Source organism: Notothenia coriiceps, unplaced genomic scaffold (assembly GCF_000735185.1).
Source record: "Notothenia coriiceps isolate Sejong01 unplaced genomic scaffold, NC01 NC01_scaffold00019000, whole genome shotgun sequence".
NCBI classification, from domain to species: domain Eukaryota; kingdom Metazoa; phylum Chordata; class Actinopteri; order Perciformes; family Nototheniidae; genus Notothenia; species Notothenia coriiceps.
In genome coordinates this window covers 923491-937715 of record NW_011351701.1, presented here as the reverse complement: position 1 = coordinate 937715, position 14225 = coordinate 923491, and the positions used below count along the sequence as shown (strand labels likewise).

General features: G+C 40.7%; 2 protein-coding genes across 2 annotated transcripts in view; both read left to right on the top strand.

The window, feature by feature from the left end:
* ift56 (intraflagellar transport 56) overlaps positions 1-4481 on the top strand; it is a 10536-nt gene extending 6055 nt beyond the window's left edge. Inside the window, exons 9-18 of the mRNA XM_010778253.1 lie at positions 1237-1339; positions 1792-1847; positions 2056-2109; positions 2203-2266; positions 2357-2445; positions 2639-2722; positions 2827-2896; positions 3537-3643; positions 3800-3933; positions 4180-4481. Of these exons, the coding sequence (XP_010776555.1) occupies positions 1237-1339; positions 1792-1847; positions 2056-2109; positions 2203-2266; positions 2357-2445; positions 2639-2722; positions 2827-2896; positions 3537-3643; positions 3800-3933; positions 4180-4294 (876 nt within the window). The 3' untranslated portion in view covers positions 4295-4481. The remainder of the gene's footprint in view (positions 1-1236; positions 1340-1791; positions 1848-2055; positions 2110-2202; positions 2267-2356; positions 2446-2638; positions 2723-2826; positions 2897-3536; positions 3644-3799; positions 3934-4179) is intronic.
* A 475-nt stretch (positions 4482-4956) lies between these two features.
* Positions 4957-14225, top strand: part of LOC104951636 (ubinuclein-2-like) — a 12282-nt gene continuing 3013 nt past the window's right edge. The window contains exons 1-9 of the mRNA XM_010778346.1: positions 4957-6278; positions 7317-7433; positions 7936-8037; positions 8868-8978; positions 9201-9304; positions 10200-10779; positions 11567-11637; positions 11984-12113; positions 12623-12729. Coding sequence (XP_010776648.1) covers positions 5976-6278; positions 7317-7433; positions 7936-8037; positions 8868-8978; positions 9201-9304; positions 10200-10779; positions 11567-11637; positions 11984-12113; positions 12623-12729 — 1625 coding nt within the window. The 5' untranslated portion in view covers positions 4957-5975. The remainder of the gene's footprint in view (positions 6279-7316; positions 7434-7935; positions 8038-8867; positions 8979-9200; positions 9305-10199; positions 10780-11566; positions 11638-11983; positions 12114-12622; positions 12730-14225) is intronic.

The window sequence follows — 14225 nt, the reverse complement described above, 5'->3', positions numbered from 1 at the left end:
GGAGGTGTGACCTGTCACTTTTTTATGCATACTAATGAGACGAAAGCGGGATGAATATAACTACTTTCAATGTATAATTTTTAAAAAATTTTAATGTATAATTTTTTTTAACTTTAAATAATTATTTTCCCCAATACACGTTACTATGTTTAGATCAGATATGTGGGCAGGCAGTCAAGCAACGTGTAAAAAAGCCTCAACACCAAGTGAGNCCCTCCACCCCTTAATTTCCACTAGAAAGGCTCTGATCCTCTGGAAAGAGTACTCCTCTCCCTTTGCTACCTCAACAATGTCAAAGAGACAGTGAGTCATTCTTTGACATTGTTGAGGTAGCAAAGGGAGAGGAGTACTCTTTCCAGAGGATCAGAGCCTTTCTAGTGGAAATTAAGGGGTGGAGGGGGGTGAAATTAGATGATTTTTTTTGTGATTTGCAGATCTTTCACAATTCTGCCAGGGTTCTCATGCAGCGCAAAGAAGCCTTAGGGGAACCTTTCTTCAGCGGCCCAGAGAAGGCTCGGTTAAAGATAAGTAGTAATATTCATCCCGCTTTCGTCTCATTAGTATGCATAAAAAAGTGACAGGTCACACCTCCCCCATTATGCAAATGAGCTAAGTCCCGCCTCCCCTTTGATCGAGGTGTGAGATCTCAAGTAGGTGTGATATCCCAAGTAGGTGTGAGATCCGTCGATAGGAGGGGGTTGATGTGTATTCACAGGTGTGAAAAGCCCCCACTGTTGCGCCTTATGGTGTATAATAAAAAATGTTTCAATCACATTAGTATGCATACAAAATGACAGGTGGGCCCGCCCCCAAGTGTGTGTGTGTGTGTGTATGTGTGTTTGTGTGTGGGTGTGGGGACCTTCACTGATGTCCTCCCAAGGAAGTGTGTGTGTGTGTGTGTGTGTGTGTGTGTGTGTGTGTGTGTGTGTGTGTGTGTGTGTGTGTGTGTGTGAATGTTTGTTCATTGGGATAAACCCCTTGAGATGCACCATCTCGTTTTCAAGGGGGTCCCGACAATAGCAACAACTTACAGACATACATAAACAAAAATGCAAAACATGACACACAGACAAACCACATACAGTCTGTTAAGTACAATTCAAGCAATGCACACAATCATTACAATTTGAGACAGTCGAGCAAATCAGTTTCATCAATATCAGGTGTGTGTGTGCACATTAGTGACTCACATGCTGCTTTTTCCACATTCTGAATCCCCCCCCTTGTGAACTGCAGGTGGTGTTCCGTGGTGGGGAGGGGGCGTTGCAGGTGCTGCCTCCTCTGATCGATGTGATCCCCGAGGCCAGACTCAACCTGGTCATCTACTATCTCAGACAAGGTGTGCAGACATGGCATTACAGTTTTCTGAAACAAGCTAAACACGGAAATAATTCCTATTGAAATTCATCAAATCTCTAACTAACTGTAAATTAAGAGGTGAGGAAATGAAGATAAGGACATTTTTTCCCATACTCATCAATAGTTCACAAATTCATAATTCTACTAAATGTGCTTTAATCATTTTTAAATATTCTACAAATATAAATTATATATAACACTCTATTTTATGTGATACTCGCCGTGTTTAGGAATTACTAAAATCCCTGTGGTGTAAAAAAAGAAGAAGCCAAAAACCGAAGATAATTCACTTCCTTAGACTTTAAGATTTATTATCAAACATTTTAAGTAAATGTTTCCTTTAATTAATTGTGTAGGGGTTTTAGGGGTCATATTTCAGAGAAAAACTTCCCCTAGCTTATGGACTTACAGGCTCCATATTTTTACTTCCAGATGATGTGCAGGAAGCCTACAACCTCATCCAAGATTTGGTTCCCAACACAACTCAGGTAATGATTTAATGTGACATTGGGTGGTAATGTGATATCAAATATAATTCTTTGGTCTCAATAAGAAAATCCAGATCTTCCAAATACAGTAGCTGTGTTAAACTACAACCAGTGCTAATATTGGCCATTTTGCATACAATGGTTAATAGGTTTTTACAGGGAAGAATATTGATACATATATACATATACATATTTTTTTTCTTCTAAGGAGTACATTCTGAAAGGAGTCGTCAATGCAGCTTTGGGACAAGAAATTGGATCAGTCAGTATTTCTGTTAAATAAATAGTCACACAAACAAAAGTGATAATAGAGAGTCAGAGAGACACATTTCTGTTTTCATGCTTTGTCTTTCAGAGGGATCACCTGAAATTTGCTCAGCAGTTCTTCCAGCTGGTCGGAGGCTCGGCCAGCGAATGCGGTACATTGAAAATAAATGTTATCAAAATGCGCTTTATAAAGGAAAGCTGTGTGAGGATGTGTGTGTGTGTAACATACTTCTCGCTTTCAGACACTATTCCTGGCAGACAGTGCATGGCGTCCTGCTTCTTCCTCTTAAGACTGTTTGAAGATGTCCTCATATATCTCAACTCAGTCAAGGTTAGTGCTATTTTATATTCCAGTATAATCACAGTGAGAATACTCTGCTGTGGTTTGAATATGTGAGATGGAGTTACAAAGACTCCCACACACTGGGAGACAAGTGGCACTTCAGATGAGCAGTAGTGCTTCACAGACACAGTGCACATGTGGGCCTTTTCATGTAGGCATAATTGTGGTTCGGTTTTTTCAGGGTTATTTCTATAACGATGATACGTTCAACTTCAACTATGCTCAGGCTAAAGCAGCCCTTGGCAACTACAAAGAAGCAGAAGAGGTACCTTACTTCATTAAACATCTACACAACTGCTTTTTACAGGCTTATATAAATGCTAATATGTTGCTTAAAGATATTTGGATTAATTTGATTTTTTCTTTCAGATTTTTCTGCTGATTCAGAGTGAAAAGATCAAGAATGACTATGTTTACCTCAGCTGGCTGGCTAGATGCTGTACGTATAGCATTCGTATGATGTTTAATTACCAAAATCTTTCTCCAAGGAAGAAATCCTTTATTTAGCAATTCATGTATGTCAACTTAACTTCAAGAGGAATTGTAAAAAATGGTTAAACTTTAAAATAGAAAAGGAAAACATAAATACATTTACATTTTATGTCAGAGGAGGAGTTGAGAAAGAAACCCTCAGAAATCAGAGCCTATTTCCAGTTTTTCCAACTCTGAACAGATCTTCATTTGGAATAAAGGAGAGGCCTTTTTAGTTAGACATGCAAACAGTTACAGTAATCTACACCTGATGAGATCAAATCATGAACTCAGAACTCTTACATTAGACTGAGGAAGCCTTTATACTAATTCACAGAGACTGAGATCTAATCAAACATCACTGACAGATTTCTAGCCCTGGGTTTATAAAACAAAGTTTATGTTCACTTTTGCACCCAGCTGGCATTACGCTCAGCAGCTCTAAGAAATGGATATCTAAATTAAAAGGTTTTTCTCCCATTCTCGGCTTTACCCACATCAATGAAAACCTTCCCACAGGCAGCGAATACCTCCCAAATCTGAATCTATAAAAGTTGCAGAATCTGCCTGTGAATGAAGGATTATTGAACTCGTCTTGTTCTTGTCAGACATCATGAACCAGAGGGGCCGGCTTGCCTGGGAGCTCTATCTGAAGATGGGCACTTCCTCCGATTCCTTCAGTCTACTGCAGCTTATTGCCAACGACTGCTACAAGGTGACAGCATCCTGTAAATTCATTAATTATTGCTAAAACAAATAGTAATTAGCGATAACAAATGCATTTCAAGTCACATTTTAACACACACACAGAATAAAATAACTGATGCCAGGAAAATGGGCATTTCTCATGGAAATATGGTTATTGTTTCAGATGGGCCAGTTCTACTATGCAGCTAAAGCGTTTGATGCTCTGGAGAAACTGGATCCAGAATCCAACTACTGGGAGGGCAAGAGAGGCGCATGTGTCGGCATCTTCCAGCTCATACTGGCCAACAAGGAGTCTAAGTACGTTAGTCTCTTTTTCCTCTGCAATATATTTCATACATTTTACAATGTTTTTTTGTTTTCGTTGCAAAACATCATGTGTCAAAGAGGTTGCTGTCATCATTAACCAGTAAAACTCAATAACATCGGGGCGGACATATTAAACCTCTGTGTTTGAGTGGGTGTGTTGTCTAAATGAAAGAAACACGAGAAATGGTGCATTCTTTGTCTAATCTTGTTTCCTCCCATATCCTGTTTGTGTTCTAGGGAGACACTTAAAGAGGTGTTGTCTCTGCTGCGAAATTCAGGAAACCCCCAGGTTGAATATATAATTCGAGCTCTGAGGAAATGGGCCAAAGACAACAGAGTCCTTCTCTCATGACAGCTGATCTCCAGCTCGCTACATCAAGAGTAGCTTCATTATGCAGACATCAGCAGTTTTATTGTATAAATTATACTTATGCCCAAAAATAAAACTATTATCTCTGCCATTACGTTGTTAAATATGTCAGTTTTGAATTGCAATTCTCTATGTACTCGTATATTTATAATAAAAATGTAACTATGTATTTTTTTGTTCTTGTCAGTGATTGAGTTGTATCACTAAAGTAACTTGCTTTACAAAGTTCTACCAATAAGCAATTAAAAAACTATTTGCTGATCAAAAATAAACAGGAAATAATAAAACAATTTGTATACTGTTAAACAAGGGTGGAAAAGGAACCGGTGCAAGACAACAATACACTTTTAGGATTTTCAAGAGCAAATATATATAAATAAATGAATGTATTGTAAAAGGAGTAAATACTCAAACTAAACAACGCTGTTGTTAAATTACACTTTTCTTATTCTGCATTGCACAAGGTAGCCGAAGAAGCTGCTCAAAATTGCAAAAACATGAGAATACAATGTGAATTATGCTCCAGAAAGATCTACACTGATGCACTTTTGTTGGTAGCCATTGAAAAGATGACAAGGAAGAGGAGATGTAGCATTTCTTTTATTTAGTTTGGGTGTTGTATTGTGACAAAGACGTCTCCGCAAAACTGTCCTAATGTGGATGCAAATAGTTTTCAGACAACATTGCAGTTGTGTTTGGTTTTTCTCTAAAAAGTTCTTTCAATTGCAAATGTGTAAGGATCGGCCACATATGTTAGGTGTGGCATTAATAGGGGCTACAGACCAAACTTTGCCCTAGGACTTTCCAACTGGTTAATCCATTCATGGTTTCTGCAACAGAAGTCCAAAAAATAATAAAAGCATCAATTTCACATTTAAATGAGTTTATTGTCATAGGGAAACATGTTGGTATCATAAACTGAAAATCAACAGGTGGTTAGTAGTGGTTGTAAATGAATTGGCTGTTTTGTGCTGGTTAACCGAGACAACCAACCATCTGGCTTGCTTTCTTCCGTTTAGGATTTGATGTTTGAGGGTGTGCTTTAGAAAAATGCACAATTCAGCATTTTCCTGAATAGACAGAAAGAAAGGCTTCAACCGAAAGCTGTGGATTGTGATTATTGAAATGAAGCTGTTATATGATACTTTTGTAATCACACAGCTTGTGGGGAGAGGTTATATACCACAGCCTGTCCTTCACTTATACACTATTTAAAGGTCATTATAGTACTGTCAGTGTTGTTATTATCGCCTGTTGTGACAGAGGCGGGTCTAGGATCGGGGCACGCGTTGATTGGACGTGACGAACCCCCTGTGCCACGGTGCTTCCGCTTTGTGCGTAAGCGCAGGCGCAGCGACCCCTCTCTTCTGATATTTTATTTACTCCCGAAACCCAAGATGGCTCCTATGAATGTCTCGGTCCCATAGCAAATTGAGGATGCAAGTAGCTGCCGTAGAAACAACTTTTCCCCCGCCGTCACAGCCCCTGGAGTTCATTGCGTATGGTGCGGAGGAGGCCCTAACGTCCGTCTAGGCACCGAGCAGCCGTCGGGGCTTCGCGAAACCGTCCTCCACCCTCCAATTTGGAGTAGTTTCGCGAAGTAGCTCTTCTCCTCGCTGTCGCTGTCTGTCCGGAGCGAGGCTCAGGCAGGCAGCTCATCCAAATGGCCGAACCGAGAAAAGTGCAATTTGTCACCCTCTCGGCCTTCGCAGCTGGAGCGGCCGCGGAGTCTAGGAAACGGCGGTTGGAGGATGAGGCCGACTTCAACTTCGGTGAAACCGGGGAGGTCGAGGCAGCGACCGGGGCAGGGGGTGCTGCCAGCAACGGGCGTCTCGGCCAAACCGGCGATGGGGACACGGCTGTAGCCGAGAAGAGGGTGACGGTGCGGCTCAACCTGTCCCTACCCGAGCCTGACGACCGCTCCTCCGCCGAGTTTAATTATGGAGAACTCATCCAAAACCGCCAGGTAGGATCTCTGACCAACATCACCAGGCCGGCTGGTACTGGAGCTGGGGTTCATTTTATTAGCTCTTGGCAAGTGTTTGTGTGGACTTGTCATTGCTGAGTGAGAGGGGGGAAGTGCACCTTGTCCTTCTGTGGACTAGCGTGGCTGAAACTGACCATTAGTGCAACTCTACACAAAAGACAGCGCAGTTATTTGACCAGCCTGTCCACTCTGTGTGCTTTCCAACTTCAGCGGCGCTCTACCATCACATTGTAGCTTTTTTTTCATCGAGGGAACTCCTCTTTTTAAACATGTAGAGATGAAGCTTATCTTGTGCTGCTACCTGTGTCCTATTCACTCCAACTTGCCCAGCAACAGCCCAGTCACACAGCCATTACAGCACTTGGAAATGCCACATGCAGTTTGGCCCTCTGGCTGCGGGTGATAGATAGATGATAGAGCATTGCTGATGGAAGTACCAGGATGTAGCATGGGAGGAAGGCAAATGTCAGAGGAGCTTCCCTCATTTTGAATCTCTGCAGTCTGGGATGATAGATTCTGTTGCTATTATTATGGTTTACATGAGTGGGAATTGGATGAGAAAAAGTTTGCAAAGCGGAATAGGATTTCATAATTCTAATTCCGACTATACCAGCGCCATGTTTGGCATATGTTATGATTGTTGCGATTACTGAGATCAGTGGTGTAAAGTAACTTAAGTAGATTTACTCAAGTACTTTACTTTTTGACCAATCAGCATAATGAGTACTTTTGGTAGTTTAAATATATTTTGATGCTAAAACTTAAGTAACATGTTGACGGCATGCCTTTCACTTGTAACAAAGTATTCCTAAATGATGGTGCTTCTACCTTTACTTAAGTACAAGATCTGAGTACTTCTCCCACCTCTGACTGTGAGGGATATTTAACTGATTGTACTTAACTTTTATTTGAGCTTATAACATAGTCAGGTTGCGTTATAGAGTGAGATGCATTGAAACTGTCTAATCATAGCTCTGACATCTGATTATTTATATTAAGTTTCACTTTATTTTCCAGGCGAAAAAGACAACTCAAAGTTTGACTTCTGCCAACAATCCCAACGACCCCTTCAACGATGACGAGAGAGTGCGGCTGCAGGTCGAGGCCCTGGCAAAAAAGTTGGAAAATAAATATGTGAGTGTTTCTAATTTGATATTTTTAGCCTTATAACCTTACAGATATTTAGTTTAGTAAAACAATCAGATGATGATATATTTGGTTGATGACCACATACATAAACTGAGACGACAGAGATGGTTTGCAGTTTAAAAAACTACTTTTCAAATGTCTTTGGAGGAAAACCAGTGTCATGGTAAATGTAATTAATATGGCTAATCTCAGCTCAACAGTTGTTCAGCTGTGAGAAACAGGAAGAAAGGGAAACACATGGTTAGCAGCGGAGTTAAATATGATTGTTATAGAAAGTTTCTGTTTCTGCTATTTTTTTATACTGATCTTCGGACGTACACTACCGGCCAATCATTATAAAAGTATATCATTTTAACAAGCCCCTCAGTCAGCTTATATATTTCTGATTTGGGTTTATGTACTTAAATAGCAATTTAAAAACAACAAAACGTTTTTTTTATGTCATCTAAAACTTAAAATAACATTATACTTTTTAATAATTTTTCAGGGTAATGAGGAAAAGAAGAAGAAGAAGGACAGAATGCAAGATTTGATTGATATAGGCTTTGGCTACGACGACGCAGACCCCTTTATTGACAACTCAGAAGCTGTAAGTGCTCCTCACTTTATTAATAATGAGGTGATTTTTCACCTGCGGTTTTTTGTTTGTTTGTCCGGGGATGACACTTTTATTTAGTCAGACGTCTCTCTTAAGTCTTTATAGTTGCACCATTACACATTGTTTTTATTTTCTCCCTTATTAACTGCTGATTTAACCTGCTGTCCTAGTCACATTCCTGATTTGCGGTCTTGTTGTTATTCCCCTGTGGTTAAATATTTATTTCGTGGCTTGTCGCTCCAATACATTGCATTCAGTGGCACTTCTAAAGATAGCCGCTTGTCCCTTCATACAAGCAATCTGTGACTACGGTCTAAAACCATCCTCATGACTCATGAATACGTACGTGCGGCTTGTGTCCTCAAAGGGATATGTCATTGTTGAGGTTGGACAGTGTTTGTTACTCAGTATTATGCTGAGGATATCACTCTGTCCGACTGTAATAGCTGGAATTATGCTCTTGTATCGAGTCTCTGCCATAATATGATATTTGTGTTTTGTTTCGATAACTGTCCTATCTGCACCCATAAATTGGCAGTGCCTGTTAGATACTTTTTTCCTTTAGTTTTTATATTCTCTCAGTCTCTGATGAAAAACACTTTCATCTGTGTCTTGGAGAGATTGGGATTTTTGTTTCTCTTTGGGTTTTTTTGTGAACAACAAGTCATGAATTTTCACTGACCAACAGAAGAGCCTGGGCTAATTTTTAAAATCTTAACAAGAAACATTATCACGTCATTCGCTTTTGTTTGTAATAGGATCTAGGTTTTTTTTCTAGATTCATCTGATCTTATCCTTCAACTTGTGTGTTTTTCTCTCAGTATGATGAGCTGGTTCCTGCCTCTTTGACCACAAAGCTGGGGGGGTTTTACATCAACACTGGCACGCTGCAGTTCAGAGCTGCCTCCGACTCTGAGGGAGAGGAGGGCAAGGTGAGACTAACATGTCCATAACACAAAGAATGTATTATTAATTATTCAGTGTCTGAAAGTTACTTTCAAGCCTGCAAATATGTGGATTTGACACAGTCAGAAACAGACATGACATAATACTATAAGAGATGTCAAGGATAATACTCAATTCCTAAACTAAAACTAGTAAAGATGCAGGAATACATAATTATTTATCCATGGCTTGCTGTGCTCTTATTTCAGAAGACTAACGACAACAACGAGAATTTAATCAAGAAGAGGAAAAAGAAGGAAGTGGACAGTTCAGAAGAGAAGAACCAGAAGAAGAATCAACTACCTAAACAAGGGTGAGAATCATGGCGGTATAATATTCCTGCACATTTTTGGTTTATGTTTATTAATCAGCCGAATATATGTAAATGTATCATGTGAACCTCCACAAGCTGCACTGTCTCTGTCACACACACCCTGTTGTGTAAATGGCTTAGTTGTTCTCCTTAGCTGGAAAAGTTGACCTTTTGGACACCCATGGATTTGTTGGCCACAGTGAATATGTGATGACGCATTTTGTCCGGTCGTCTCCGTGCTAATAATCCACCACCCTGTGGGACATTATAGTCCTGTGCTTTTGTGCGGATCCTCTCTCATACATCTATCATGAGGAAGGGATGCTGACTGTGACAGCCAGACACCTTCCAGAAAACACGGCACGCTCAGATAGGCTTAATACTCCATAATGCCGCCACTCTGAAAATAATGTCCAAAAATAGCAGTAGCTATTGCCATTGTGCCATTATGAAACAGATTGTTATATATGAGTCTGTGTGTCAGATCTTTCAGAGCAGACAGCAGGTTAATCCTGCAGAATCCCCACAGTACCTTTCCCAACGTTTCAAAGTCGTCTCTGACAGCGTGTGTCCATGCCTCAGTTTGCCACTGAAATGTCTTTTATGTAGCATGAGTTTAATTTATTCATTATCCTGCTCTTTTTACCTCCAGCGACCCACGTCTCTTTCCCTCTTCAATTTAATTGAAGTAGTCTTTGTTGCCTTATTAAAATGTCAATCTCAAACTCTTTTGTGCCAGTTTATGGTGATTTAGTCAACCAATCAGAGCTTACCGAGCAGTCCTACACATGTGGATAATTTTTTACCTAGATAGCCTTAGACAAAAAAAAGCTACATTTACAACATCAGAAGCATTTTGCTAAAAAAAAGGCATCACTGTTCTTTCCTCCGACAGAGTCACAGACCTCACCCTCCAGCGGCCTGAGAAGAAGAAGAGGAAGAAGCTGATGAAGGACTCGCTGTACCTGGCGGCCATGCTCCGCCGCTTCACCCGGGAGAAGGAGGACATGATGAAAATGAACCCGAACGTGGCTCACCCCGTTCTGACAGGAGGTGTGGCAAACAAGCCACCCTCCATCAACTCAACCAACCACCTGTTGGCCTCGAACTCCACCCACAACACAGCCGGCAGCGACTTCTCACTGGCAGACCTCACCTCGGACCCCGCCGTGATGTCACTGCTGGGCTCGGCCAATGAGAAGGAGCTGCAGGATCTCTTAGGCGACCTGGACTTCAGCGTGTTGGATTCTGACCAGCAGCACGCTATGTCTGCAGCTCGGGAGAATGGTGTTCTGGGAGTCGGGGTTCCTGGTCCTAAACCACCACCAGCAGCAGCAGCAGCAGCAGCAGGAGGGGGAGGGGGAGGGGGGGGCCAGGGGCGAGGCCCGGGTTCCTCCAGCGGTCTGTTTTCTCCGCCTCCGCTGCCGGATGGACTGCCTGCTCCTCTTATTAAACGCATCGAGGACTTGCGGGCGGTGAGTCAACTCTAGCCTGTCTGTGGGTAGCTGCAATTGCCTGTGAATTCTCCTCACTGAAGTTTAACACAAATGCCCGTTAGCTCAGGAAGTTATACAAAATGCTTACTGTGATTGTTTAGTCCAACGAGAATAGTCTATTCCAAAGCATTGGAGAAACATAGCTCCAGGCTGAACCTTGAAGCTTTTTAAGTAACGAAAACAGTGTGGCTGGGCAGAACTGACTCTGAAGAAGTTCTTATTTTCTTCTTGCCTTTATATCTCACAGCCTCAAAGTCAATCCATAGCAGGGCCCTGTTGTTTTAGATGTTGGTAAAGTTTAAAGAGAGGCAGACAGAGCCAAGTAGATGGGAAGATAAATACATAAAGGGCATACCTTTTTTTTGTTGCTTTCAAAATCAGCATAGCTATTCAGACATTTTGAAAGGTTCAACATTAGTTTTCAACAAAGAGGTTTTCTAGAAATTATTAAAGGTAGTTTAACTTTGAATTAAAATGGAAGGAACCAAGAGTTCATTCAGATGTTGTGTGGCAGCATAGAGCAATAGCATATATAGGGCTATTTCAGAGCTTTCAAATGAATGGGCAAACAAATTCAACAAGTGTAAAAGCATCCTTAGAAGATAATCGTTAAAATGAGAGCCATATGAAGAACAGCATCAGGTAGAGGAGAAACTGTTTGTGTCTGAGAGAGCACAGCATCACAGATACGTCTATGCATTTATATATATTTGTTCTGTATGAAAGAGTGCTGGTACAGGGTGCTGACTCAACATTTCTCCCACAGGCCTCGCGGCAGTTTGATCAAGAGGGCAGGAAGAAATTCTTCACCTTGGACATGAATAACATTCTCCTGGAGTGAGTAGGATGGCTTTTAAATCACCCTCAGCTAAATGCCAGCTCACTCTCCTCCTCTCCTCCAGTGTTTCTCACTCAGTTTCAGACCGTTTCCCTCGCCACCTCTCCTGCTGTCTTTAAGTGTTTTGTTTTTCCTTCCGTCTCTCATTTTGTGTGTTAATGTCATGCTTCTCATTTCCATACCTCGCTTACTTTCACCACCCCCTCAGTGTGTCCACTCTTCTCCATCCATTGCTTTAATCTCCCATCTCTTGTTTATTCTGACTCTCTGTATCCTAACAGTAACAGTAACTGTCCATCCTGTATCTCAATTGTGATTTTGTTCTCCTTTCTCTCATCCTCTCAGCATTGAGCTGCAGGTCCAGGAGCAGCCTCCTGAGGTGCGCCTCGGCATCTACTCGCACATGGAGGCATTTGTGCCGTGCAACAAAGAAGCCCTCCTCAAACGCCTGAAGAAGCTCAGTCTCAACATCCAGGTGAGTGAGGCTTATCTGTGGAGGAAGTGAGAAATCCCCCAAATAACTGATCTCAGATCCCTTTTGAAAAGGTCTTTCTTCCTCTTTGATTACACTGTGATCAGCAAAAGCCAGATTCATGAACAAAACAGTAACAAATAACTAGCTTTGTTGTAGTCTCGTGATCCGTGACTATTAATTTATAAGCAACAACATGTTCCAAGTGCTTCCTTCTAGCTCACTGCTCTTTCTTCAGCTCCTGTTGTCTTCAACTGATTCTCTATATTCTTTTGTCACGCAACATTAAAGTAGCTTTGTTCATGAAATGGATCAACACTCCCACATGCCCTTCTCTTTTCTTCTCATTTGTTTATCTGTTTCTTCTTTTTTTCTTCTCGTTTTCTCTTCCCTCCTCACTCTGACCTCTTTTTCTTCCCATTTTTTTATTTTTTTTATTGTCTTTACTTTTATTCCTGTTCCTCCGTTTTGGCCTCTGTTCTCAACTCAACCTCCCTTTCTGAGTCCCTCAGGACGATCGCCTACGGACGCCGCTGTTGAAGCTGAAGCTGGCGGTGTGTAGCTCGATGCCAGAGCAGATAGCCAGATACAACATGGACTGCATGGCCAAGGTTGCAAAGTAAGTAAATATGTTCTTGTTTGTTTCAGAAGACAGGCAGGTAAATAACTAGGGATGGGTATCGTTTGAAATGTATCGATTCCGATTCCGGTTCTGCTTATCGATTCCGGTTCTTATCGATTCCCCGTTTCGATTCCAAAATTGTAAAAGAAAGAGGTCAAACGTTTAGAGAACAAAAATATCTTTATTCTTTTAAACCCTGAGCCTGTTTTTTCAGGTTTCAGGCTCGAAAATGACATTCCCAGAACAAATGACCATATCTTCCCTTCTAAAGAGGTTAAATTAATAATCTTTTTCTCAAAGTAAAGATAAACCTGTGAGTTGGATGTAGAAGAGTCAGAATCAATATAGATGTTTTTTATTTTAAAGAAAATTCAGATTGAACATAGTAAAAAACTGTAAATTATAGTGTCCGTCCAGAAATCCTTTTTTATTTATAGTGAAAACTAACCTTGGATGATGGTGAGGTAGACTAAAAGCTTTAGGAATCCAAAGTACAACATATAATAAGTACCCTGTATCAGGATTGATGGAAAACCAGTGACATTTGAGCTTTTTAGAGAGGTTTAGCAAAAAGAAACTCCACCTCTGAGGTGATTTTGGTGGAAATTGCCGTTTTTGCCTTTTCTCTGGAAACCATTGGTCGATTTTGGTGATTGAACATCTTTTTTTAACCTGTTCAATCACCAAAATCCATTTTTCGCTCTGGGCTATTCAGAGGCCAGTGTTAGCCTTTGTTATTTTTTTTTTGCAAAAAATTAATTAAAAAAGATCCAGTTAGTTGGCTTACTTCCCTTACATGGAATGAAACATTCATAGTTTATTAAATCTTTAAGAGCGGTGGCTGGCGTTCAGCGAACCGAGAAAAGGAGGGGTCATTTTATCCATATTAAAAAAACGTGCGAAATTCATGCGTTTTTTAAAAAAGGCGTGACAATCAGTGAAGAGTAAAGCAGACCAAAGCATATCTGTAGATGAAAAGTCCCGTGAAAATTGTTCGGCTTTGCCTGTAAATTGTACATTATTCCAGATTCAGGGACCAAATAAATGTCCTTTGAATATAATCAATAAATCAACAAGTATTATCAATATAGGCTGCCTTCATTGTCTTAAAATACATCCCTTTTCCTGTAACCCTCTGGAGTATAAGGATATTTTCTCGTATGTAGACGTTCCTTAAATCACCATGTGGTGGCAAGCCAATTCTCACCAATGATGACTAATCTTGCCAGGAATACTAGTGAAAATGTAAAAGTTGACAAATAAGTAATGTTGCTTGTTAACGTCTTAACCTTTTGAGGGACTGAGGAGTCAGGATCCTGTCTTACTCTGGTTCAGCCTGTCTGGGATCCCCTTTAAGGAAACTTTCACGATTTCATATATACTGCACCAGAGTAAGAGACAGATCTGGACTACTCAGTCCTTCAAAAGGTTATTAGATGTTAACAAGCAACATTACTATTACTATACTATATAAGTAATGTCTTTAATGTTAA